This window comes from Hippichthys cyanospilos, chromosome 2 (genome assembly GCF_059441005.1).
Source record: "Hippichthys cyanospilos isolate Australia breed blue-spotted pipefish chromosome 2, RoL_Hcya_1.0, whole genome shotgun sequence".
In the NCBI taxonomy this organism is placed as follows: domain Eukaryota; kingdom Metazoa; phylum Chordata; class Actinopteri; order Syngnathiformes; family Syngnathidae; genus Hippichthys; species Hippichthys cyanospilos.
The window spans coordinates 17,565,864-17,592,033 of record NC_142370.1 but is presented as its reverse complement, the minus strand read 5'-3'; the positions used below and the strand labels follow the sequence as shown (position 1 = coordinate 17,592,033).

Genomic DNA, 26,170 nt, shown 5'->3' with positions numbered 1-26,170 from the left:
GCAAGTTTCAAGTTGTACGCTCACATTTTTCAGTACACCTTGGCGGCGGCAAAGGTTGGGATGAATCACAGATTCTGAAGTATTAATAAATCCGAGTACTGTACTTCATAATTAAGGGAACATTTCTTTTGTCCTGCTCTGCTTTGGGCATCCACATCATAGAAGCAGATGTAGAGGGGTAGGGAAAAAGCATATAACCTAAATTCTGTTTGGCTGAACAGTAACACCGAAATATGACGGCCATTTTAAAAGTAGGAAGGAAGAGAAGACCCACAATTTATTTACATTTCCTTCGAGCTATCATGTTGAGCTTGGATCAACAATGTCACTGCTTTCAAAGAAGTTAGGCCTCAAAGTTTTTGCAAAGAAATTTCCTAAACTAATTGAAGTTGTGTAACTCCGTTTTGAAATGTACTCTAAATGAGTAGAAAAAGATGTGAATTGACACTTAGCCAGTGTCTAATGTTAATCACAACTAACTACCTGAAACCACTATGCTAGAATCTACAGGTACATGTGCTAATGTCGGTGCATTTTGTGAAGCTAGCTAAGCTAAAGTGCTACTGATGATAGTAGATTATTTTTGGTTGTATGCATATTCGTCCAAATGTTCATCGAAAGGGATTCAAATTGATGATTACAAAAAATACATGTTAAATGTGAACGTATGGTTGTGGAGGTCTTTCAAAAGGACTGCAGTATACTGCAGTCAGATGATAAAAGACTGGAAAAAAAATGACCGTACATAAACAGAATAGTCATTGCTCATTATATATTTTCGACACTACATTTTTTTTTCCTCCTCTGGATCAGATTAAGGCTGTAACTCTTCTAATTATTTTTGATCATCATAATATGTTGTATTTGTGTGATGTGCAACAGTGGCAAATACATGTTTAAATGTCTCCGCAGCTTTAAGCCAGGATATACAACATTCAATATTGCATTTAAAGCTCAACAACATGCCTCTTAATAACATTACAGTTTTTTGCAGTGTGCAATATGCATGCTAGGACATGATCAGGATTGACAGTAGTTTTATTGCGTTCATCTTTTACAGTTAAGACAGAAAAGTAGAACCGATGAACATTGTGTCTGAGAGTTGTTTTGTAACATCCGGCATTAAGACATTTGTGGCAAATGAAACCTGCAAAATGTCAGGCACGTGACTCAGCGGCAATATTCACACTTGACATTTTAGAAAAAATAAATATGTAACTGGTTTGACAGTACAGCTGTGTCACAAGCACACAATATGAACAATCTAAAATTCACTGACCCAAATTCCCTTTTTTTTTTGCTTTTAAAAATACACACCATCTTACAGACAGGGTCAATAGGTTATAATGTGAATAAACTATGAAGCCGTCAACACTCGCTGTGATGCCTAACCAGATTGATTTTAAATATGCTACGTGTGGGCGTCAGTCTCGGCGATGCTAAAGTTCAGGGATCCACAAAGGACACTGCGATGTAGCGGACGCCGGCTGTGGTGGGCAAGCCTTCGTGGTAGTGTGTGAGGCGGCCTGGGTGCATGAGGGCCCAGCCTTTACGCGGAGCCTCCACAGAGCAGTCGTAACGGAGAAATCTGCAGCCGCCACCCTGAGGTCACAGTCGCACATTAGTCACACGTACAACATTGTTTCCTCACTTCCAGCAACATCATCCTGAGAACCAGCATTTTTTGGTGCATCCCACCCAAACATGTACATACAGCATTTTGCCTCATCACAATTAGTGTTTTTAAAATGTCTGCTTTCTGCCCGGTTTTACTTAAGTGTAAAGGCTGACGATTTTTCCGTACCATAAATCGAGTGAATGTAAGAGGAAACTTAAAGGGGAAAATCAATCCCCGAAATGTTTGCTTAACAATATCTTCTGTGCCCCACTAGTTTCAACACATTTTCATTCATCTCAGAGGGCTTCCAGTTTGCCACTTACTGTCGACTGAAAAGATATCACAGATCAGCTTGCAAATATTACACGGCCGAACTCAGGAAATGTGCGCTCGGTCGTCTGATTGGTCGTTAACTGAGCAACTCTGATGTCAATTTGCAGTTGACAGCAATCCACAAAATGTCTAGTGCTGAGATGACTGAAAGTAAGTAGATTTTGCTCCTTAATTCATATCTCACATCCGCAACATTAAATTAGATTGCTGTATTGAAAGAAAAAGAAAACAGATGAAATTGTTATGAACATTTCTGGGTTGACTTCTCCTTTGAGCACAGTGCAGCGCTTTCCTTCCATCCATCCATCCATTTTCTAGAGCTGCTTATCCTCACAAGGGTCGCAGGCTTGCTTGCGCCTATCTCAGCTGGCTTTGGGAAGTAGGCGGGGGACGGACACCCTGAACTGGTTGCCAGCCAATCGGAGGGCTGCAATGCATTCCTGCATTTCTTTATTTCAGCTCCAGAAAACAGCAGCCACTTCATTAGGATGGAGACATGGCAGGTGTATTGAACTCTCAAAATTGTCCTTAGGTGTGACTGGGTGCGTGAACGGTTGTTCATCCCTATGTGTCCTACGGTTGGCCCAAAGACAGCTGGGATAGGCGCCAGCAAGCCAGCGACCCTAGTGAGGAGAAACGGCTAGAGAAGATGGAATGGAATAGAACTTTGAACGAACAAATGCTGTACTGTTTTGCCAAAAAATAAAATACGTATAGAAATGATTAAAAAGAATCCCTCATTCTAAATCCCCTTAACAAATTCAGCTTTACAGAGTCCACATAAAAGTGTAATGATACAGTTCAAGACAATTCTATACAGTATATTTATAGCTGTTATAAGCCCAGTATATTGAAGATGCAGGGAAATGAGATGGATGCAATGACAAAAACTTAATTCATGCAAAAAAAGTACAAACGTATGAATGCACAAATGAAAAAAAATGGAATAGGAAAGTATGAGACACCAGGAATTGTAGCTTGACATGCCAGCCAAAGAATGGTGATCTTCTTTACAATAAAATAGGTCTTGGCTAACTGTACAGAGCGCAGTTTTGCTTTTGTTTAATAACAAACAAACAAACAAACAAACAAACAAATAAATAGTAAATACATAAATAAACAAACAGAATCCCCAAGGAAAAATAACCTATCAGACAAAAGTTGGTTTTGGTTTTAGTTTTGCCTTTTCTCCTGTAGAGTGGATTAATGGAAGAATTAAAATACATATATATATATATAGGATTCAGATTCTTGGGTGTCCATAGGCAAAAATAGATTGCATTGCTCCCATTCAATCAAAACAAAGAGTGTAATGTCATGTTCATGTTTTTTTTTCTTCCATCTCCCATAAATGTATTAAATAAAAGAAAGCGATTTACCATATGTTCTGGGACGTCTGAACTATAAAATATCGAACTGTCCGATTTGTACCCCACCTCCGATGCCACTCACCTGATAATCAAGGCCTCTCTGATTGAGTGCTATGTTTATAGTGAATGTGGAGGCATCATGATGTGGCCTCAAAAAGGGCTGCTCATCGGGCTTATATCTAACTACAAAGGCCAAGTCAAAATGAGCCTGCAAACACACATAAGAAAGGAGGAAAGTCATGCAAGCATTCGCATAGCAACTGCTCGAGTGACCACACCAGGAGGGTGTGTACTGAACACGAGTGCAGCTCTTGACAAGCTTGGAGACTTCTGCCGCATCCAACATTCAGGACCACAGATGGAGGAGGAGAAGAAGCAGAAAGTGGCGCACCGCATCGTCACCCGCATCGTCAGTTCCCGAAGCTTCTACTGCTAGCTCCTCCCCCATTTACCTGGTAGTCAACGTCTTTGCTGTTGAGAGCAATGTTTATAGTGAATGTGGAGGCGTCATGGTGAGGCTCGAGCAGGGGCTGCTCGTCGGGTTTGTACCTCACCACAAAGTTCAAGGGAGTAGTGCACTGGAAGAAGACATGTTTGGTCAGCACAGCAGGAACGTTTCCAAAGGTGGACGCTTTCCATGGAATTATTGCATACAAACGAGGATAGTTCCAACATTTATCGTTGTTTCTTAGTAAGGAACTTGGAGAAAGTACGATCTGGACTAAAACTGACAGATGTGCAATTGCAGCTAGCACGCTCCCTCCAGATACTGTATGCAATTTACGGACTGGGGCCGTACTTTACCCACTGGGCCACACCCGTTAAAGACACACGTCAGCAAACAAATGAGTCTACTACATTTGTGTGACTTTCAATTTTATACCAGCAGTTTAGTGATTAACGATTTCATTTGTTGTGAATTATACATGAATATTTTACAATACAGTGCTACAGTATTTCACTTTTTAATATGTAATAAAGCATTTTGGGTATGGGGACTGGGACAAATGAAGGGCATTTACAATCCTTTCAGCGAGAAAGCTATTATATATTTTCTGAATGGACTGTGTTTCTTTATCAAGGGAATGAATTTGCTCCTAATTTGTCTTTTATGCGATGTTGAGGGGTCAGCCTGCTGTCGCCTCGCTGAATCAAAATGAATTCATGCTGCTGAGAGGTTGCATTAATGAAAATGAAATGTACATTTAAGTCAATGCATTGCAGGTTCACGGTCCCACTATTTTACACATTTTTCAGTGGGACACTTACAGTATTTTGTTCGAGACGGTGTAAGTTTGAAAAACAGAAGGAAACAGGAAGTAGGACAGTTGGGACAGTTTTTGTACTTCGTATGGACAGTTTTTTGTTAAATATAAATATATATATATATATATATATATATATATATATATATATATATATATACATATATATATAAAACGTTATCTGCCGTAATTTTTCCACTTACTGAAAGCAACAGCTGTAGGGTATTTTATAATGTAATTTGGGAATGATTGTTTGTGTATATTGTGATAAAAGTAGTTATGCGGAGGCACAGCAATACTATATTTGCTGATGTACAGTCGTCTCAGTTTGCGAACCATAATTTCATTATGACGCAAATATTTACATCGATGTGGATTTCACTTATTGCAAGGGTGGTCTGTTATTTTACCCCCACAGTGGAGGTGGGATTACTCTATCGAGTACCAGTGATCACAGCTCAGCCCGTCAGCACAGCTTGCCTTTCATTTCATAAACCCAGTCCTGAAAATCGCTGCAGTTGGAATGTTCTCTGGAATCCAAAACGCAGTCTTACACAATCCAATTTCCTGGGTTGGTCTCTCGACTCGAGCTGTAACTCACGGTAGTCCTGAACTTCTCTTTTATCTCATTTAAATGTCTGAGATCTTACCTTGGTGTGGTAACCGGGATACATTTGCTCTGTTATCGGTGCAATGTATTCCAGTAAGAACTGATGCCATTCTTTATCATAGTTGACTTGATTCATGTGGATGTCAATGGTGGGGACATTTTCATAGCCACCCTGGATTCGAGTGTCCTGACAGCACAAAAATGATCAGAAAAGAAAAAAGTTCCTTGTAAGTTACATAAATGCTCAGTCTTAGATTATTGAACAACATGCATCCTGTCACCACCGCCCACGACGATGGCAAAGATTAACGATTGAATCATTGGACACAGCAGATAAAGGTTGATGACATTACCACATTGCCGCCTCCTGACCACTTGCCAAAGTGTTCCATTTCTTCGACCAGGTGGTTGCAGGCAATATCGCTGAAAATTGGAAACCAGTATACATCTGGGCAAGGCTGGGGGACAGAAAAAAAACAATCAAAGTTCAGCCAGTGAAGTACCCATGACCCAGCCCACTTCACAATATAGTCAGCCGTCAGTCAGTGTGGTTGATATGCTAACACTTTATAATGTGCAATATGTAGAGGGTTAGTGATAGGTAGGTATAGTGCACGCAAACTAAAGTCAATCTGAATTCAGTTCAATTCAAACTGAATTCCAAAAGCTATTAATTTCAAGGGAAATACCTGGCACAAACGAAAACGCGAATGAGGTGAACGCATACGGGACGGCACTCGATAACATGCTAAACAAAGGACAAACGAATGAACTGTTAAACTGAATCAGTTCCAAAACATTCTTTCGAGTGCATCTCCACGGACTGGTGCCGAGTGGTTGGAGATCACTGGTTTAGGGAACGCAGGCTTGAATAATGCGACGTCGCTGTGACTTTTTAATGAAAGAAAGGCTGAGTACCAAACACTGTGTTCTGGTACTCATGTGAGGAACCCATGAAAAAAAATGACGTGCACCCCTGTATGTCCACGTCACAGTTCAGGGACCTGAGTTCAAATGCATCTGGCGCCGGCCTTCCTGTGTGGTGTTTGCATGTTCTCCCCAAATAAAACAATGGCAACAAAAACTGTGTTAACTCACAGTTTCAATCAGTTTATCCTTCATGATGTGAGTGTAGTTCTCATGAATATAGCGCTCCTGCCAGTCCTGAAATTAACACAAAACAACATTTTTAGGCCATCTCCTTATCACAATTGTGCTGCTACCCAACACGAAGGCAATACAAGTCTCCAGTATATGCCCACATGCTAATTGACTCTCACCTCTGGATTTTCAAAGATCTGCCACAGATCATTATGCAGATGACTGGTCTGATAGTTTTCTGTCGAAAGGATACGTCCAAAAGTGTCCATGTTGGTTACATACATGAAAACTCCCTGAGAAGAAAAGAAAGGCAATTCATGTTCCAAATGCAACTCATACAGTTGCTAGAGCTGACTGATATGATCCTAAAAAAATCTTTCATTTTTCGCGAACACTTGATTTGCAATTTTAATTGATTTCTTCACAATAACAGGATAGATGAGAACAAGCGCACTATTTCAAAAAGCAAAATTGTGCTCAAATATCAGATTACCTTGTTTCTAACATGTTGGCAGAAGGCCATGTCAGGGTCCATAGAATTTGAATGAAAAAGATCAGGGTCTGAGAGCTCTGAGCGGAGTAGGTCGGCCTTCAGCAAGTACACGCTGGTTACATACGGAACATTCCAAATTCCCCTGCAAATATGAACACCTTAGATCTTTCACAGCACATAAGATTATCCTCAGAAAAATCAGCATTGACGTTTAAGCATCTTACACCCTGCGTCCTTGTACAAGGTCTACGTAGTCCTCAGACCTTGAATAGTAGCCATCTACGCTCATGGCTCCCCAGAAGTTGCTCCAAAGTCGGCCAGTCCGCGTCAACATTGGTGCCACGATCGGTCTTGAGAACATTTTAAGTAGAGTTATTGTCGACTTCCTAACCTTAACTCTAACTAAATATACAGTATAACAATTTAAAGTATACATTACACGCGGCGAAATTATGATGACTGATATGTGATAAATATACTTGCAGGTTTTGCTCGATGAGAATTTTTAGTGTGTTCTCATTCTTCAAAGTGACCTCAATGTCCAAGTTGAAGAAATAGTCACAGTCCTTCTGCTTCCTACACATATCACTGAAATGCAGAGGGAAGAAAGAAACCCAATCTTGTTTTCCTGTCAATTTGGATACACAAGCAGTAATCATTGGGACAGGATGACTCACAAAGCCATGTTGCGTGCGGCTACGCCCCCCATCTCTTCTTCTGGCCCAATGAATGTAACATCCAGATAGAGACCTCCGTGGTGCTGCAGGAATGAGCTGACCTCGCGCTGGTGATGAGGTTCCTTCAGGAGAAAAATTAAATGCAAACATTTGAAGAAATACGAAGCAGGAGGGACAATTCAGTGCAGTGAATGTTTTGAATGGAGAGCATTACGCTGAACCAATTGCTTATTGAAAATCGAACCGAAGCAACTTGGCTGCTTTGAAAAAGGTCAAATGAATACAAAGCAGGTTTCATTGATCGGGAGGGGTTGTGCATGTCTGGTATAGCAAGAGAATTATTCTCATGGGAGAATTCCAGGGATTTTGGTTTTAGTTAAGATGAGCGCACTAATTTGTGTCCTTTTACCTTGTTAAAAATGAAGAGCTTGAGTCTATTCTTGGGATACTGAAGCTTCAGCAGGCGTTCAAAAAACACAGCTACAAATGGGGTTGGCTGCTGAATGAAGACACCAATCACCACCAAAGGATATTCCTTTTCCTAATGGGAAGAAAAGGCAATATTGCGAGTCAGTCAAAAGTGTTAGTCTTTCGCATACACACAATTAATTATGAATTTTAATGATTAAGACATGTTGGAGCTGTAGGAACTGAATATTTGCTTTCAATTGAAGCATACTCTTTGCTGGCCAAAAACCTGTAACCAACCTTAAGGTTCTTTAGTGGCCGTAGATTGTCATTACACACTGTGCAGCCCGTCTCAAACGTCCAAGCGTTCGGTATGTAGTTGCCGAGATAGTTGAGCTGAAGCTGGAATACAAAGGCTTGTTTGAGATCAGAGGTTCTTAACTCTTTTTTCAGAACTCGTGTTTTTTTTTTTTTTTTGCCAAGCATGGGACTTAACAGTGCTTTCCTAAAATTAAACTTTGGAACTCCATTTGTGTAGTGCTCTTAACTATTTCGAAATGAAAAGATAAAAAAAACGTACATACTTTTGTCAATGACAAATTAAGCTTTGTGCAAAATATAATTGTATTTAAATAACTGGATACTGCTTTTTAAAGGTATTTTAAAATCTCACATAGCCCCTGGAGTGCCTTTACTGTACATACCCCCAGGGATCCACATATTCCCATTTGAAACCTGCGGTTATAGGTTTTTTCACCTCCAGTTTGTACAGTATGTCATATTTATTATGGATAGAATTTTTGACAGGGAAACGATGATTGATCAGTGATTTGGATTTAGTAAAAATGAGCACCTCGGGACTCCAAGAAAGTGACCAACAACATTCAAAAGCCTGTCTTTGGACAATAGGACACTGAATTACAGTATTTGCATGGAGCATAGAGCGTAAGATGTGTATCGAATTGTCTTTAATTGAAGTAATGTACACTTCTAGTACAGTATGTCCTGTATTGATTCTAACAACTGATATATATATAGACTTGTAGTCAGTACCTTGGTCGGTCCATTCCCGTGGATGATGACAGGTAGCGTATCATACAGCAAATTTCTGGCTCGAACGTGTCGATTTTCAAATTTTAGCACCACTTCGTCTGGAAGCACAATACACACATAATCGATTGTCCAAACACGTAACATTTACAAATGAATCTTATTTATGTGCTACTTTGTGTTTTGGGTGGCCTCAGGTCAGTTGCTCATGCTAAGCAATTTAAAAGTGGGGGGAGGGGGGTTTCCTCTGCGTTTTTTTTTTCTGATCTATAGATTTTACACACACACAGGTATATATATATATATATATATATATATATATATATATATATATATATATATATATATATATATATATATATATATATATATATATATATATATATATATATATATATATACACAGTATATATATATATATATATATATATATATATATATATATATATATATATATATATATATATATATGTATATATATATATATATATTATTATTATTTATTTTTTTTTTTTTTTCCCCCTCGCAATACAACATAAGTGGTGAAAAAAAATGGTCTTTCTGAATCAGCCGTATCCATTCAAACTTAGAAAATGTTGCCCAGTGAGGATTGTAATGAGGCAAATCTGTTTAGGTCGTTTTGTTGTTTTTTGTTTGTTTGTTTTGCTCTTTCTCCCATTCTGTATGTCCCCAATGCTCAGCAAAATAAAAAGATTCCATTCTCCCAACTTTCCTTTTCTGCTTGGCTTGCTGAGCCGCTTTAAGCGGTTGGGTGCCTGCGTGTGTCATATGGATAGATGGGAGGCAAACAGAGACCATTTTAAGTAATGACAGAAACACAGGGGAACTTTTAAAATGACAGAAAGAAGGAAATCAAATTAGATTTTCCTTAAAAACAGGAAAGCTTGTGTCATTGGAAAGACCCCCCGCTGCACCTTATACAGCTGGTAAAAAAATCAATAAACAGTTCAGGGAATGTTTGAGGGGAAAAAAGGACGGGTGGCAACTCTAGGTGAAAATCCTGCATTCATCTGGCGGACAGTACAGTTTGATTCCGTTGGATGTTAAAAATGGAAGCGGTACTGGTCCGTGGATTAATTGATACTCGAAATAATGAACTATTCTCATTTTATGGGTAGTTAAGAGTCTGAAAGATATTTTATTTTAAAAAATCTATTTTGAAAACTGGCCAGATTCTCTTTGATTCATTTCGGTCACTTGAGCTCCAAAATATCACTCACAAAGAAGCAAAATGAAGTGAGACATCTTAGAGAAAGCGAAAAGGCCCAGTCAAGAGACAGGTTATGAGCCCACAGCTTCGAAGAAAAAGAAAGCTTTATGAGACAATACCGGGAGTACCACTTGAAATAGTGACTTCTCACGGTAAGGACCTCAAGCAGTACTTCCTAGCCAAAACTGACAAAAACCTGACAAAACCCTCCACAAACTGACAAGGGACAGATTCCCGACCTCTTTGTTAGTGAACCAGATGAACACGCAAATAGCAGCAGCCTTAAAAGCATGTTTGAGACTCCCTACGTCGCATCTGTGTGAAGAGAGAAACAAGCTGAGGGCTTCCATTAGTTTGCCGTTAATGGTGAGTTCATATTTTATGTGCTGTTTATATACTAACATTGTCAAGCGTTTTTCAGTCCACCTACTTCATTCCAGTCCTAAAGTATGTTCGAAACCCCGACAGCACATCTGGGAAAAGACTCAGGCTGATTAGCTTGTGCACTTTATACCCCTCCCATACTGTACATTCACACAGAATTTCGTCTCTGACTCGCCACACTAATGTAAAGCATTTTTGCTCAATGTAATATTTATGAAATTTGGTCTTGTGTGTTTAAAATTTGTGTCACATTTTAAAGGGTACAACTGAGAGTTGGAATAGAAAAAAAAACATATTATTGCAAGGATGCACTTAACATTCTTAACACGGCAGCTGTATCCAATAAACAGCACGGTTTATGGTGCTGGTGGAGCAGGACACAGTAACTTCAACTACCGGTAGGTTAAAATAGGTTTCACCGCAGTTGGACGATGAAAGTCATTTCACTCACCAAGAGCTCCGTGAAGGTTCTGAAACAATCTGCATTTGCTGTCCAGTGTGATATTTATAGATTTCTGAAACACAAAGATGCTTTATTCGTTGAAGAATATCTTTTATGTGAGTATACAACACAACAGATGATTGAAAAAGGAAGGAAAAGAGGCACTTACTCTTTTCTCAAGATTGATATATAGCTTGGTGAAAAAAAGCTGATCACTGTCACCATCTTCTCCTGCCCACTCAGCAACCATTTCCTTGATGTTGGGAAGGTAGCCAATAAAGCCTGAGGAGAGCAGTAAACTAAGGTATAGTGGCAGCCTAACTTGCTGTGTTCCACATACAAACAGCTTTGAAACTGCTGTGGCTCATTACCACAGCCAAGTTTGCTATTTGCTTATGAAGCCTTTTTTTGTTCCACCAAGAACCTACTCTCCAGCTGTGAATGCACCACATGACACCTACATCTTGTAACCTTCTGCTAAAACAGTCATCTTAGCTCAGACTGAAATCCAAAACAAGTGATTGATTATCCAAAATGTTTTCCTATGAATTAAAAAAAACACTGAGTAATAAGCATTCTGCATTCAGAGTAGACACAAAACAAAATGTGTAATATCAAAAATAGGGCACATACCGCCTGAGCCGAGGAACCTGTTGCCTTCTCGGACATGTGGATATTTGTCCTCCAAGTGTCTATCGGGCCAGATCAAGGTCTCAGAGGAGAAGACAACCTTGTGTTTGGCCTGCATAAACTTCTTCAGCAGCTCTTTTGGACTTGATGCGAATATCACATCATAGCTGTGGAACACAAGAGGGAAAGTTACACGAAAATGCTCAGACAGCAGTGGTCCAAGCCAATGATCAACTCATGCAAAAAAAAAAAAAAGTATTCACTGTTTTCTCTGCTGACGTTACCCAGACAACAACACCAGCAGAATGCACTGTGGAAGCTTTAATCAAATACCAATATCTTAAAGGTTTCAACTGAACCAGTTCCATTTACTTGAAAAAAAGGACTTGCCTCCTATTTAAGTTTACACATTTATTAAGAAAATGGACACATTACCTGTCAATAAAAAGAATGATCTTGTCTTCATCCTTTATTTTATCGAGGGCTGCTTTAAGAATCCGCACTTTCTGACCCCCTCCAGGGGATAGGTAGTCACCTCCTTTCCATTTTTCACCCCGACCAAGAACCTGTAAACACACAAATAGTGATAGACCATTTTATTTTGATTACATTATATGTTACATGACAACAGTTAACTTTCATTTGCTCCAACCAGGAGGTCATGTTTTCCTCCACAAAAGTTTGTTCATTTCTGATAGTGTAGTTCTTCAAATACTGTAGCAGACTTTCCTGCAGACAATTTGGGATTGATTCACAGACTTTGTAGGTGTGAGAGGTTGTTTGTTTCTATCTTCTCTGATCGACAGGCAAACAATCCAGGGTGGAGTCAGCTTCAACTTTGAACAAGAAGTAGAAACCAAGTAGATGAAACGATACTTCTGTTTGTGTACAGTTGTATTTTTAGTCAACAGTTTGATATTTTGCATGATGAGTCCGTATTCTTCAAAATATGTACTATGTATACAACAGTGTTTCTCAAATAGGGCGGGGCCCCCTGGGGGGCGTGAGGTGAGGCCAGGGGGGCGCAGATGACCCCAGGGAAAAGCCTTTGGTTTTGTCATGTGAAGTGTAATTGCAATAAAATAAGATTTTTTTTCTTAGTTTCAGGCACTTTGATGCACTTGTTTTTTCCTGTTTTAGACTAAGCTGTAATCTGTATAAATGCTATAAAAAATAATTAACAGTTGTTGAAAGTTGATTTCTATTTCTTTTTTCTTTTGTGTTGAAAACAATACAGGTTTAGGTATCATTTTTACAGATAATGTTTTTATAGTCAGCGGGTCGAGTGGGTGGTGGTAGGGGGCACAAAGCGTTCTCTCTTCTAAGGGGATTGGCTAAATATAATTGGGAAACACTGGTATACAATGACAATGAAGGCATTTTATTCTGTTTTATTATATTCTATTATATTTGGTGACAATCCACATAGTGTCAAAATGTATCCCAAACCAAACATCAACCTGAAAAGTTCCACATTGTACCTTGGAAAACAGCTAATGGAATACATTGCTTCTATATTCTAACTGCCTTTATCTCAAACCTCATTGGTTTTCATAGGTGACAAATAATTGCATTCGGGCAAAACTAATTTATCACCTGGCCAATAACATAGGTCAATTATGGCCCTTCAAAAAATGGCTGATGTTTAGAGATTGTAGTTATCTTCAAGCACTTTATGCATTTTATTTTGTGCTTAATGCAAAATATGTATTTTATGGGCAAATGGAAAAAATATTGAAAATATTTCATAATTTAATTTTATTGCAACACAGGCATGTTAAAACAAAAATATGTAAATTCCACACAGGAAGGCTATCGTGCCACCATGCTGCCATTTAGAAAAAAAAAACATCATAAATAATTACTATGGTATACTTTAACTTGTCGTTTCCTACCTTGACAGTGTAATTAAAATGTTTTGCAGATCTCATGAAACGTTTGAAGCCATCAGTCTCCTTGGTTGCGACGGTTATGACTAAAATTTGATCTGGAAGACATTATTCAAGAGGAATTCAGTCAGGAATTCATCATGGCATCTGAAGATGGCACTGACATTCCATGTGGCTTTTTGCGGCAATAAGATTAAATTATCATAGGCACGCTGGTGACAGTGACACCATGAAGATAAACCATGAGGACACAAGATCACAAAAAAAATAAAATAAAAATAAAACCTAATGTCAATCATGGACACGTCCTCATATACTCTTCATGGAAGTTACCTTAGAATCTTCCAGAAACCTTTGGAAACAAAATAAGAGGACTGAGGTAAGATCATGTTTCTTATGGATGCTCCAACGACAATAGAAAGAATAACAACTTCCTTTGTTATTGTTATTTTTATTGCTATTAGTCAAGAATAAGAACATTGGTACAACAATAGCCATACGGACGGCAGCAATAGTAATCATTTCTCTACATCTCTGCAAGTGTTTGCATTTTCAAATCATCACTTAAACAGCATTTCCTTAGGCAATGTTGTTGAAGTGATGATTGATGTTCCATAACTGTTGAGCTTTTTGGAGGAACAGGTCCTCTGGCTACGCCTGTCGCCTATTTGCATATACAGTGCATACAAAAATCAAGTGCGCGCTGAAAACTAGCAATTGGGACTCTACCAAGCTATGGCTTCAAAATTGTTTTAATTTGACACACATCTGGAAGATTCTGCAGCCCTCGTGAATTCCGCGATCCCACGGGAAAGTGAGGCGGAAACAAACAAGAACAGCTCTGTCCACGTCAGCGGCACCGTCGGAACACCAACTTTTTTTAGGGGGGGTTGCGGGGGTCCCCACAAACACAGATTCCCCCCTTTTCCTAACAACCTTTTTACACCCGGCCACTGTTACTAAATCCAATAAATGTCAGCTTCCTCCGCTCGACAACCAAATTAGGCGAGCAGAGAAAGTCGATCAAAAATGTTGTGTACGTATAAGTATTGATAAATATATACAGTACATTGCCTGTTGCGTCTGACATGCTGGCTTCATGTGTGACGCCATTTCCATTCGCCAAGAGAAGCATGTAACTACCATGGGCGAGCAAGTAAGTGTCAAAGCACCGTTGTCTGTCTTACCTTCTCGGAGTTGTTGCTCCTCACAATCGCGCAGAGGAAGGAGTGTGCAGACAAGAAGGACGGGGAACAACGCTGGCCAAAGTTTCATGGTGAAATTAAATCAGACGGATGGAGCGGGGAAGGATTCAGACTGTGACAGACGGATCGAGTGGGAAAAGAATGAGACTGCGGAATCACTTTGGTCCTGACCCGGCTATGTAAAAGGAGATTTCCCCCCCCCCCCCCCCCCTCTCTCTCTCTCTCTCTCTCTCTCTCTCTCTCTGTCTTTTGCTCTCTCACCTCATTCTTCACCTTCAAATGTTTGCGAACAAACAAGTGCAAACCAGTTGCCAGTCATGCATTCATACTCATGACCTCAGGGGGGCTGAGATTCTTTTACACATTCATGCTATATAAACAAACTGCGATAGCCGAGGGCAGTCGACTGCCAGTCAGCTCAGCTGTCGGATGAACGTGAGCTCCAGCACACACGCAGGAGAGAGTAGTGTGGGCTGGGCCGGGCGCTCCCTGGTCGAGACGGGAAAAAATCACGCTGAAATGCTTTAAAATAAAATGTCAATTTTTTCCTATCCAAAAATATTTAAAGGGTAAAGTGAAAACAACTTAAATTACAACTTTTTATGTTTCCGTAAAAATGAGGTGGAGCAAAAATGAGTGCACCCCACAACAAACGCAGCTACATCATGTTAATTAGATATTTTCCACTTTTTTCAGTATTTTTTGGAAAAAAAAAAAGTAAATTTACTAGGAAAGCCAGTATTTTTTTTAAAAAAACCAAATCACCGTAACTGTAAATATATGACAGTACAATATTTTTCTGCTATTATAGATTCCTGTCAGATTAGTTCTAGATAAATGCATTAATTAATTTTGATCAAACCTCAAAATAATTTAAAAAATGTAAATGAATGCCATAATTCACAGCAGCTGTTTAGAAGTCATGAACATTTTCAATGACGCACAGTTCTATGCTCTGTAATTCTTCCCGTCTCTCTGGGACAACTCAACTTAACTTAACTCAACTTAATGGCCTCTTCTGAGAGCAACCGATTTGAAACTTTGGGAAATTAGCCAGTGTTGTCATGTTAGTTATATGCTATCTTGGTTGAATGATGTCAAAATGTGAACAACACGATGGAGACTGATTCAATAACAATTCGAAATGAGATGGTCAGGAAATATATTGGCCCATTCATGGATAAAACACCTGTATTAAATTTAGCCTTTCAGAAAAGATTGCACCCTTGTCAAAAGTTACTGGTGCTGTACACATAGCTTTCGTGCTGAACGGGATCTATTTCTCGATGATTATAGGTCTGGATGGGAGTGGGACTAGTTGGTGTATGTAGGGTGCTTTTAACCACAGCCATTTGGGATAGGCTCCAGCTTTCTTTTGACCCCGACCAGGAAAAGTGGTTGAAATTGGATAGGAGAATCTAGTCACTCCTCTGTGCATAATAGGCTACCGCACAGATATAATTTACACGCATGCGACGAAGGCATGGAGAGCTCTCAGTATTGGGATCTAAGTGGGGTTTGGTGCTTGCTCCTTGGCATTTAGACAGAAACAGCGCATTGTATCTGTTGCATATAGTCGCCATCTCATTTTATTTTAATTTTTTATTTTTTTACAATTGTAGCATGACTCATAGCCTCAACCATCAGGTCTCAATATGTACTTACGAATTTGTCTACTGTTGTGCCATCTACTTTTGAAACGTTGTTGTTTTTTTAGACAAGCTACAAACAGGGACATGTATTATCAAACGACACTTTGTTGAAATTTAAAATTAAACAAAACAAAATTAATGTTTCGAAGCTGGGATACTCTTGTACAAACCGATAATGTCATCCGACACGTTAGATGGCGATGTTTAGTATGAACTGCGTTGCGCTTCTTCAACCACGATAATTACGACTATTCTGTCCCTTTACGACCCTTGGCTTTTCGAGCGTAGTAAAAACCGGAAGTATTGGATCTGTTGGTGTCAGTTTCTCAATAATTTGTTATTTGACGTTCAACGGAATGTAACGCCACATGACGCTGGTAAGCATTGGATTACCCTTTACTACGAACATGAAAGCCAGCCCAACGACGCACTTTTTGCAGCTGATTTTCAAACTCCTCGATAGGTAGCCAGGCTAATGTAGCCAGCCGCTAGCGAAGCCACTTGGAAACATGCTACTGGTCGGTGGCTTATTACGTGGATAAACTTGACACGCTCAAGTAGTTGGACTCTTAATGTATTCAAAGCAAACAATGTGGCTCCAGCAACGACTGAAAGGACTACCCGGCTTGTTATCAAGCAGCTGGGCGAGAAGACTTCTTATTGGATTGCTCGCCTTCCTCATTTTCTACTGGTATCTTGGAGCGGGGCGCAGGTGGAGGATCTTCAGTGGCCCGGATATGCCTGGTGGCGTGGCTGGAGAATGTCTTCAGGTGGAAATCCACAGATGGCAGTCGCTTGTGGACCGTGGGGAGGGTTTATACAGCACACCTCAGGAACAACTAGACACACCCTTTGTATCAGGTAACGGCCATATCCTCATTGACACTGACTCTAACAAACTCTGGGTGGCGTCATCCTCACAGCCTGGTTCGGCTCCGGTCCATCAGACTGAATATTCCCCCATCGTGGGCATTCATCTCGAGGGCAAGCATGCCGAAGCACGGGCAGCCATAATGTGGTTCCGAAAAGGATCTGTACTGTCAGTTCGATGTGCCTCACTAGGAGCCGTGCAATCATCCCGGGACTGTGTCACCATCAGAGAGGAGTTTCTCGCTCACAGAAGTCGACATAACGTCTACCTTCAGAGGATCTACATCAACAATCCTTCCGGCAGAACGACCAACTTCGATATCTCCTACAATAACATCAATTCTGGCGGCAAGTTTTCCACCAGCGCGGACAAAGTGGAGGACAGGGAGATAGTGCTCTCGTCAGGCAGAGTCCCCTTAGAGAAGAACCGAATGATGCTGGTGGTTGTAGTCACCAAAAAGCTCAACAGCAGGGTCCAGGTTTTTCCCAAATCTCAGTACACTGAAAATGTCCTCTCTGTTGTGAGGACATCTGAGCCTATTGAGCCATCCAAGTTGGAGGAGACATTCGCCATCCTCCGGGATGAAGCTAAAAAAGAACTGGGAGAGCTGCTGAGGTCTTCTGTAGACGATCTCGTCATTGATCACCAGCAGGCTTGGATGGACCTCTTCATTTCAGGTAGCCTTCTGAAAACAAGTAGTTATTCATCTTTGTTCGTCATGTACTTTTCTTTATTTATCCAATCAATGTACTAAACGCAGGCAAAAAAAAAAGAAAAAGAACTCAAAGACGTAGTCCATTTTATGCAACCAAGATCTGATAAACCAGCCTTTGAGGGGAAGTAATGTCAAAAGTATTCTTTTTAAAATATGATCAATGCAGTTCCACTAATCTCAAGACAGAATTCTGATTAATGTTGTACTGGCAGAATATGAGTCAAGCATCTAAATTCAGCTGTTTCACTTTTTTTTTTTTTTAATTAATCTCAGAGGCCGTCATTTTGCCACATGTTGTCAACTAAAAATTCCATCACAAGTACTCAGGTAATGATCATTCACTGCTCAGCATGACCGAACTCAGCAAACAGATGAGCCGTGAGCATCTGTGATTTCATTTTCAGGTGACAGCAAATGGCAAAAATAAAATTGAAACCCGCTTCACCTGTTATTTAATATTCAAAACTATTGCTGTAGTTTGCCTTTTTGTGTCTTTGGCTTGTCACGGACATTATTGTGAGATTCCACATTTTTGTTCAGCCCAACACATTATAATGGGTTGAACTCTTAACATAGGTTGACTAAGAGTCATTAGTGCACCTGAAAGTTTTGGGTTGATTTAACTCCAAATCGTACTTTTGCATACAGTGTTGTTCACTTTACTTTACCAAGTTGGAAACTCCCCATCACGTTTCTTTGTCTAGGTGTGGAGATGAGAAAGATCACGGACTCGCACACGCCATCAAGCCGCACAGTGAACGCTACCCTCTACTACATCCTGTCCTCCTCGACGGCTCCCTTGTTGGAGCGCCTGCTGAGCGGCGAGGAGCGCGGTCGCCTGGAATCCAGCCTCAACTACGCCGATCACTGCTTCAGCGGCCACGCCACCATGCACGCAGAGAACCTGTGGCCCGAGAGGGTGAGCAGCACGGCTCAGATCCTACAGCTGGTTACGCTTTGGACGTTGACCCTCCAGAAGAGAGGCTGCAAAGCGCTGGTGGCGGCCGGTGCCCACGGAGCCATGCAGGGCATGGCGCTCAGCTTTGGCGGGCTCCAGTTCACCGAGAACCACCTACAGTTCCAAGCCGACCCGGACGTGCTGCACAACAGCTATGCCCTGCGGGGGATCCACTACAACCAGGACCTCATCAACCTGGCGGTGCTGCTGGATGCCGAGGGCAAGCCTTTCCTGCACGTGTCTGTCAAGCCGCAGGAGAAGCCTGTCAAGCTGTATGCGTGCGAGGCCGGCTGCCTGAACGAGCCCGTGGAGCTGACGTCGGAGGTCAAAGGCCACACGTTCCCTGTAATGGTCACCCAACCCATCACCCCGCTGTTGTACATCTCCACAGACCTGCGCCACCTGCAGGACCTGCGCCACACGCTGCACCTCAAGGCCATTTTGGACCACGAGGAGCATATGGCCAACAGGTACCCGGGCCTGCCCTTCCTCTTCTGGTTTAGTGTGGCCTCGCTCATCACACTCTTTCACCTTTTCCTCTTCAAACTCATTTATAATGAGTATTGTGGTCCCGGCGCCAAGCCCCTCTTCCGGAGCAAGGTATGATAGCACAGAATTGCTCAATGAATGATTGCAAACTGATCTTTGTGTGTGTGTGTGTGTGTGTGTATGTGTGCGTTTGTGTCTGTGTGCTGGCACAGATTTCCAAATTTGCCGTCTCACGTGGCACGGTTTCATCACCAATATGACATGTTTTTGATGGCAACATTTGAGTTAAGTTTAAATGCACTTTTAATGATTCATGCTCAGTCAAAAGGTTGGCAGAAATAAATGTTTACCCACTTCATGCCACCACACCAAAACTTTGTCATTTTGGTTAGTTTGCATTTGTGTTGCAGCACTTTTTTTTTTTCAATAAAGAATAATTGAGCCAACCATTGTATGTTCTGAAAAGGCAAATCTGTTTTCTGCTTTTTTTGTATAATGTGTCTTGGAATTTTGGGTTGCTGCACTTGAAGCATGTAAAGTGTGAAGGATCTCAGGTGTCCCAACTGTCTACTGCATTCAAAAGATGAGCATTGCATAGAGCCCAAACCTAATCTGGAATCAAATGTCAAAACAAACATGGCATTATGAAATAATTCAATCAAAATTATTCTAAGTTTCTGCAGCTTAAAAAACAAAAAAAACTAAACCCCATATGAAGTTTGTTATAATCAAAGCCAATTACGATTATTTTTTTGTCATCAGCAAAATCCTGAGCCTTCTTCAAAACAGCATTTAAATCAACTACACATAGAAACAAATAGATATTCCATTTGGATCATGTTCAAATGAAGCATTATATTCTCATTTGTTGACACAACAGATAAAAACCAACTTGGAATGTTCAATTTCCTGAGGTAGCTGCTTATAGTGCAGGCCATGTCATACATGAATGTTAGTCAGTGTTCAGTAGTTCCATGTTGACATCCTTTTGGAATCGCTGTGCACCAGCTGACACTTTGCCACATGTTTCGGGGCTTATTTTTTGTGTGTTGATGTTTTATAACAAATCATTCAATTAAATTAACAAGTAATACCTTGAATGGACTTGGGTCTGTTATTTGATGCAGGAAACCACAATTGAGCACAACTTATTCATCATCATTGACACCATAGATGTCAAAGATCCAAATGACTGGGCAGGCTATGAGTAATAAGTATAGACACGTAGAAAAAAATAGACCTGTAACAATCAAAATACTTGTAATAGAAAGTTTAGATGACTGCAGAAGGGATAGCATTGGTATGCATTGGCACCAATTCTTTTTAAGGTAGGCCTCTGCCAGTAAAGTGTCAAACATGTTTTCTGGGTAAGCGATCATTGTCGTCAATCTGCTATTTAAATTAATTGTTTTGTCCTGTTCTTTTTGTCCATCAAAGATTAAAAACGTAACATAATAGAATTTTGATTTTTTCGGAGGTTCGTGTGCAGATATGATTGAGGCGGTGAATTGAATTGGTGACAATTGAAACTGACATGACTTGTTAGGAAGTGAATGGGAATGGCTAATGTAGGCACTGAATCAGAACGAAACCACCCATACATACATTTTCTGTAGCTGCGTATCCTCATTAGGGTTAACGGCCTATTGGTGTCTATCCCAGCTGTCTATGGGCAGTAGGCAGCGGACATGCTGAATTGGTTGCCAGCCAATCGCAGGCCACACAGAGACAAACAACTCAATAACACCTAATGACATGTTTGAGAGTCCAAATTACCTGCCATGTTTTTGGAACGTGGGATTGCCTAGAGAGAGAACCCACACAGGCTCAGGGAGAGCATAGAAACTCCACACAGAAAGGCCGGAGCGAGATGGATTTGAACTCGGGTCCCTGACCCGTGAGGCGGATGTGCTAACCACTGTTTCACCAAGCCGCTCCAGAACAAAACTATGTACGTATAGGAAAATGTGCACTACATCACAGACATTTGCAGCATAAATGGAAAAAAATGTTTTATGTCGGTCAGCTGTGAATAATTTAAATCCCAGATTGCTGTAGGACTAGTGGCAGTGTTAAGTTTCATGTCAAATTAAAGCCAAAGGCCCAATATTAATTTTAAAACCTTAGCAAGTATGAAAAACAACAAAAGCGGCATTTACAGGAGTTTCATCACTTTGCTAATAATGCCCGTGTCGAGTAAATGATGTGAAATTAAGGGTTTGTTAGTCTACAAACCACACAAAAAGCTCTGAAACTGCGTCTCTAGCAAACACAAATCAGCTATTCGTATTTTGTTGAATGGCTCCAAATCTCCTGTGCACAGCACTGGTTTTCGAGCAAAAATGTGAAAAAGCGAGACTAACTTTTGAATTACTGTGACAAAGAAGGATTTCGTGAAAGCAAACCAAATACGTAACTACGTGGGGAAAATATAGCACATGCATGAGAGATGAGCTACAAGTCTTTGAGCATGCCAATTTGGGCAGCAATCTTTAGCGCAGGGCCCAGCTTGATGTTCATGGTTCCCATGAGATGGTCCTCCTTTAGCAGGAGGAGAGCCTGACCGTCGATCTCTTGTGAACGAAAGTCCTCTGCTATCTCCACACAACCTGCAGAAGTAAATGATCCACTGTGAGGTTCCACTGAAGCGTCAAAGCCGTCACATTGGGCTTCTACCAGGAGATTTGATTTTAAAAGTACTGTTTCCATAGCATCTCTTAAAAGAGGATCTATTTGTAAGATTTAAGTAGCAAAGTAATGATATTGAATACCGTTTTAGTTTTTATTCGAGAAATTATAGTCATTTAAAGGGGACATCGGGTAAACATTTTCTTGACAAAAAGGTTTTATGCACTCTCGTCTAAAAAGTCTTATGATGAATAAATATGACGTAAGCAACAAATGCACCTATTTTTAATCCGCCTCAGGCTTTGCCATTTTGCCACATGCTGTTCCCTGAAAATGATCACATTTGCTCAGGGATCAGTCATATGAACAAACCTAGAAAATAAGTGAGCTGTGATTGGTCATGACCTGCGCCCTAAGCAACTGTGACATCATTGTCGACTGACAACTCGAGACAAAAAGGCCATTCCTGAGATGGCTAAAAATGGGGAGATTTTGCTGCTTAATTTTTATTCCACAAGTGCAATAGTATCAACATATTGTGTTTATACTTGTGAAAGCTCATAGAAAATACGACTAATGACAAATTTCGGCTTGGCTTACACTTTAAGTGACTGCTATGACAGGCAAGCAAGCAAACTTCCTATTCGACCACTATTTTTTTCCATTCAAAAATATTTTGCGCACCTCATGGGCATAACTGCAGTCCATTTACCATTTACAAGGCACGTGAAGGAAGAAAAGGCACTCAGACAAAAAAAAAAAAAGAAAAGAAAAAAAGACACGTCCTACCCGGCAGCGAGCAGATGAAAATATAAACATCATCCACGTTCCACTGGCCAGGGTCCCTCGGGACTTGGGTGCCCTGTGCCAATCGATCTTGCTTATAGCTGGACAAGTCTGAACTTTGGCTGGATTCTCCCTGTGCGGGCTGAGTCACATGACCAACAGACTTACGCTCACAGGGTGACATCTGCAAGCAGACAAGCCCCTTTTCAAAACCACCGTTCTTCATTATTACGCGAATATTGACGTGCAGATATGTTGAAAATGACAACCGCAGCCGAATGGCTTTCCACCTTGTCTTGAAGCTTCAAACTGGAGTTTTTGTTCTTTTCATTTAGCCCTTCTTGTTTCTTCATGTCTTCTGGGGTGGATTTGCGGTTTGGGAAGAGACCAATTCTTTTCGTGCATCCTTCATTGTGTCTAGGAATAAAAACATTTGTCTTAAGTTTTGTCCAATAATTTAATCGTGATTGTTTTGTTTAATTCACAAGTATGTTTCTTTGACAAAAAAAACAGGTTATGAACACAGAGACAACATGAAGGCTACCATAAAGCTAAAGACACGACCATGGAGCGTTACATTATTCTGCCGGATAAGGACGAAGGTTGGATCTGTCCAAAACGCTTCTTCCTCTCGTACCGCCTTGGCAGACAACTCTTGATTACCTTTTCGCACACACTGTGGAACAGAACCTCTTGGACTTTCTGAAGACATCCGCAAAGTCCACTTTGCCACAAAGCTCACAAGTTAGCATGGGCTCTTGTCGGGCCTTTAAATCTGATGGAAGAGTGAAAGAGGACAAGTAAGCCATTTTGAAATGTTTTCCCATTCCACCTCTGTAATCAATTTTAGAGGTATTTAAAAAATGCATGACAAGGGGTTAACAGCGATTACAGTATAAGCAGATTATTGTACATTTAAACTGGCATCACTGTGAAATATGAATGACTGCAGAAGGGACTGCTATCTGATACCAAAACCATTGCATAAAGTGGATTTTAACATATTTTCACATCTTAGGTTTTATTTTTGCCTGCCTGAGTTTGTCTCAAAAAACAAACAAAATAGTTGCAGGCGAGTGGCAACAATGTGACCACTGTCGTTTGGCTCGGAAACTTCATGTTACCCTTTGGCGGAAGCCCGTTCATTCTTGGGTCTGATGTGTGTCTCCTGAGGCAATCAACTGAAAAGGAAGGATGTTCAACCTACAATCACCAACACATAATCGTCATTTCATAATTGGATTCGGCAGTTCTCTCGATAAATAAGTCATACTTGTTTTACAATGCAAAGAATTCACAATTGGACTTGACACACCTACTACTGTACATGGACAATATCATGTTCCAACTGCTTTGGAGGAAAAAAGAAACCATCTACTTGAGCATGTTTTCTATGACAACGACATCCTATTAAGTGGTTGGGGTTATTAAATAATGAATGACACATCTAAATATGGATTTAATATTTAGTTCTTACATTTTTGTCACTCCAAGCCTTCTATAGTCACACTTTCTGTTTCAGTATTAATAAGTCATACATTCTTTGTGTGTGTGCATGCGTGTGTTGCTCCAGCTGAGCACTCACAGGAAAAGGCTCAGCACCCTCCTGGATGACAAAGCCCTCTATTAAATGGGTCAGGATGTGGGATTTAACTACAGCCTGGGCTGGTTTGCTCTCTCCTCTGTGTCGACTACTGTTTGCATTGCCATTCCCTGCGGTCATGACTGGAGCACAGGATGCCCCCTCACCTGGCAACACAAACAGCATCACACAGTTAGTCCATTTATAAAAAAGAAGAAAAAGTTTTAAGACCCCCCCCCCCCCCCCCCCCCCGGAGATTTAGATCATTGATTTATATTTATTATAAAACACATCTCTGTATGAAAATAGAATTATAACTTTTCCTTCCTATTCAAACACAATTTCCAGAGGTTCCCCAAAAATTATTGATATTTATAATCAACAAACAGAAAAGAAATGACAGGAGAGACAGGTATCAATAAGCTTCTATGGCAAGAGAATATATATTAAGTCAAGTTTATATATATATATATATATATATATATATATATATATATATATATATATATATATATATATATACACACACACACATCTCGAATAGATACATTTTCTTGCTGGTGGCTAGCAAAATAAATAAATAAAACAGATAAGCCGCACTGGACTATAAACCCGCAGGGCTCAAAACATTGGGAAAAAGTCACGGCTTATAGTCTGAAAAATACGGGATATATATATATATATATATATATATATATATATATATATATATATATATATATATATATATATATATATGTGTATGTATGTAAACTGGACAATGGTGCGGCGTATACTGTTCATTATTATTATTATTGTTATTATTATTATTATTTTTAATATTGTTTGGGTTTATTTTTAGGGTCGCATTGTATTTTTCAAGCATTTTGAGACTATGATAACGCTCGCTCCAGTTTATGACTTAACTATAATTTGTTCCAACAGGTTATTGTACACGGGTAAGGATACGCGTCGTAAACCAAGATCCCCTCTTGCTGCTTCGGTCGTTTAGTTTGAGTGCAACTTTCCATGAGTTCTGCCACGACAAAAGCACCATAGACCTAGAATCCTGGGAATATACAACAATTATCGCACGATTCAATAAAACGAGTCAGCGTATTCCCAGCAGTGCAATGTGCACGTGCGAGCTCCCCGGCGTGAAAGGCACCATCTACACGACCGTTTACCCCAAGAGGAGCAAGAACCGAGCAATTGAATAAACTATTCCCGTCGGAACCCACCTTTGGACCACTTGGGGAAAGAAGCGCCTTCCGGCTTAAACAATGGTGATTTGCAAGAAAGAGGGCCCCTTTGTTCTGCGGCCGACCTTTCATTCACTCAGCGTTCCTCCTCGTCCGTGCCCAGCCGAAGGAACCGTTGCCCAAATTAGTTCATCATTGCTTTGTGTTCATGTCCTAAAAGTAAACAAACATGCAACGCAACTCTTGGAACCAGACATCAACCACACAACAACAGTTGTATAGGTGCGCGTACTCAACGACGAACAACAACAACAAACCGCAAATCATCACTTCCGGTTTTATCCTCCACAATAAGAAGCGAGACGACGTTGCGAGTCAGTAGGAACAAAAGCTCCGAATACGACAGGTACCAGACCTCACGGCCACATGGAAGGCATTCATAACTATTACCAACGAAAGGTTTCAAGCTGAAGTTAGGTGAGGGTTTCAAACTAAAGGTAGAGTTTAAAAGTAGGATTTCAAACTAGGGTTGTGTTTTACATGTAGTGTTTCAAGGTAGAGCTTCAAGGTAGGGTCAGCGTTGCAAAGTTGGGTATCAAAAT

The 26,170-nt window shown here is 40.4% G+C and overlaps 3 protein-coding genes across 6 annotated transcripts; 1 reads left to right on the top strand and 2 right to left on the bottom strand.

The window, feature by feature from the left end:
• Positions 1 to 1,020: 1,020 nt before the first annotated feature.
• On the bottom strand, positions 1,021 to 14,886 carry plod1a (procollagen-lysine, 2-oxoglutarate 5-dioxygenase 1a). 3 transcript variants are annotated; one of them, XM_088408351.1, is made up of 20 exons: positions 14,689 to 14,886; positions 13,508 to 13,599; positions 12,048 to 12,178; positions 11,616 to 11,779; positions 11,152 to 11,264; positions 10,992 to 11,055; positions 8,929 to 9,026; positions 8,176 to 8,277; positions 7,877 to 8,008; positions 7,468 to 7,589; positions 7,274 to 7,378; positions 7,015 to 7,140; positions 6,791 to 6,932; positions 6,477 to 6,590; positions 6,295 to 6,360; positions 5,550 to 5,654; positions 5,237 to 5,383; positions 3,774 to 3,899; positions 3,404 to 3,529; positions 1,021 to 1,602 (listed from the first exon to the last, which is right to left on the bottom strand). In XM_088408351.1, the coding sequence occupies exons 1-20, from the start codon at positions 14,774 to 14,776 to the stop codon at positions 1,447 to 1,449; spliced, it is 2,319 nt and encodes a 772-aa protein (XP_088264477.1). In that variant the 5' UTR covers positions 14,777 to 14,886; the 3' UTR covers positions 1,021 to 1,446. The 3 variants fall into 3 exon arrangements, with proteins under 3 accessions (XP_088264477.1, XP_088264476.1, XP_088264475.1); XM_088408350.1 differs by lacking the exon at positions 3,404 to 3,529; XM_088408349.1 differs by lacking the exon at positions 3,774 to 3,899.
• A 1,750-nt stretch (positions 14,887 to 16,636) lies between these two features.
• kiaa2013 (KIAA2013 ortholog) lies at positions 16,637 to 20,491 on the top strand. 2 transcript variants are annotated; one of them, XM_088408504.1, is made up of 3 exons: positions 16,637 to 17,906; positions 18,649 to 19,502; positions 19,604 to 20,491. In XM_088408504.1, the coding sequence occupies exons 1-3, from the start codon at positions 16,931 to 16,933 to the stop codon at positions 19,649 to 19,651; spliced, it is 1,878 nt and encodes a 625-aa protein (XP_088264630.1). In that variant the 5' UTR covers positions 16,637 to 16,930; the 3' UTR covers positions 19,652 to 20,491. The 2 variants fall into 2 exon arrangements, with proteins under 2 accessions (XP_088264630.1, XP_088264631.1); XM_088408505.1 differs by having other exon boundaries at positions 18,649 to 20,491.
• An 895-nt stretch (positions 20,492 to 21,386) lies between these two features.
• LOC148427647 (polyhomeotic-like protein 2) lies at positions 21,387 to 25,890 on the bottom strand. Its single transcript, XM_088408506.1, has 7 exons — positions 25,608 to 25,890; positions 24,391 to 24,554; positions 23,930 to 24,008; positions 23,469 to 23,580; positions 23,096 to 23,222; positions 22,809 to 22,989; positions 21,387 to 22,000 (listed from the first exon to the last, which is right to left on the bottom strand). Exons 2-7 carry the CDS (start codon positions 24,526 to 24,528, stop codon positions 21,846 to 21,848), a joined length of 792 nt encoding a protein of 263 aa, XP_088264632.1. The 5' UTR covers positions 24,529 to 24,554; positions 25,608 to 25,890; the 3' UTR covers positions 21,387 to 21,845.
• Positions 25,891 to 26,170: the final 280 nt, after the last annotated feature.

Coding starts and splice junctions, on each gene's coding strand:
- LOC148427647 (XM_088408506.1), bottom strand. CDS start 24,528: ATGACCGCAGGGAATGGCAATGCAAACAGTAGTCGACACAGAGGAGAG. Junction 23,581..23,929: donor GAACGGGCTTCCGCCAAAGG/GTAACATGAAGT, acceptor CTCTTCCATCAG/ATTTAAAGGCCCGACAAGAG. Junction 23,223..23,468: donor TCCACAGTGTGTGCGAAAAG/GTAATCAAGAGT, acceptor TTTTATTCCTAG/ACACAATGAAGGATGCACGA.
- kiaa2013 (XM_088408504.1), top strand. CDS start 16,931: ATGTATTCAAAGCAAACAATGTGGCTCCAGCAACGACTGAAAGGACTA. Junction 17,907..18,648: donor GATGGACCTCTTCATTTCAG/GTAGCCTTCTGA, acceptor TTCTTTGTCTAG/GTGTGGAGATGAGAAAGATC. Junction 19,503..19,603: donor AGCCCCTCTTCCGGAGCAAG/GTATGATAGCAC, acceptor GTGCTGGCACAG/ATTTCCAAATTTGCCGTCTC.
- plod1a (XM_088408351.1), bottom strand. CDS start 14,776: ATGAAACTTTGGCCAGCGTTGTTCCCCGTCCTTCTTGTCTGCACACTC. Junction 8,009..8,175: donor GGCCACTAAAGAACCTTAAG/GTTGGTTACAGG, acceptor TCTTCCCATTAG/GAAAAGGAATATCCTTTGGT. Junction 5,655..6,294: donor AGGATAAACTGATTGAAACT/GTGAGTTAACAC, acceptor TCTGTCCCCCAG/CCTTGCCCAGATGTATACTG.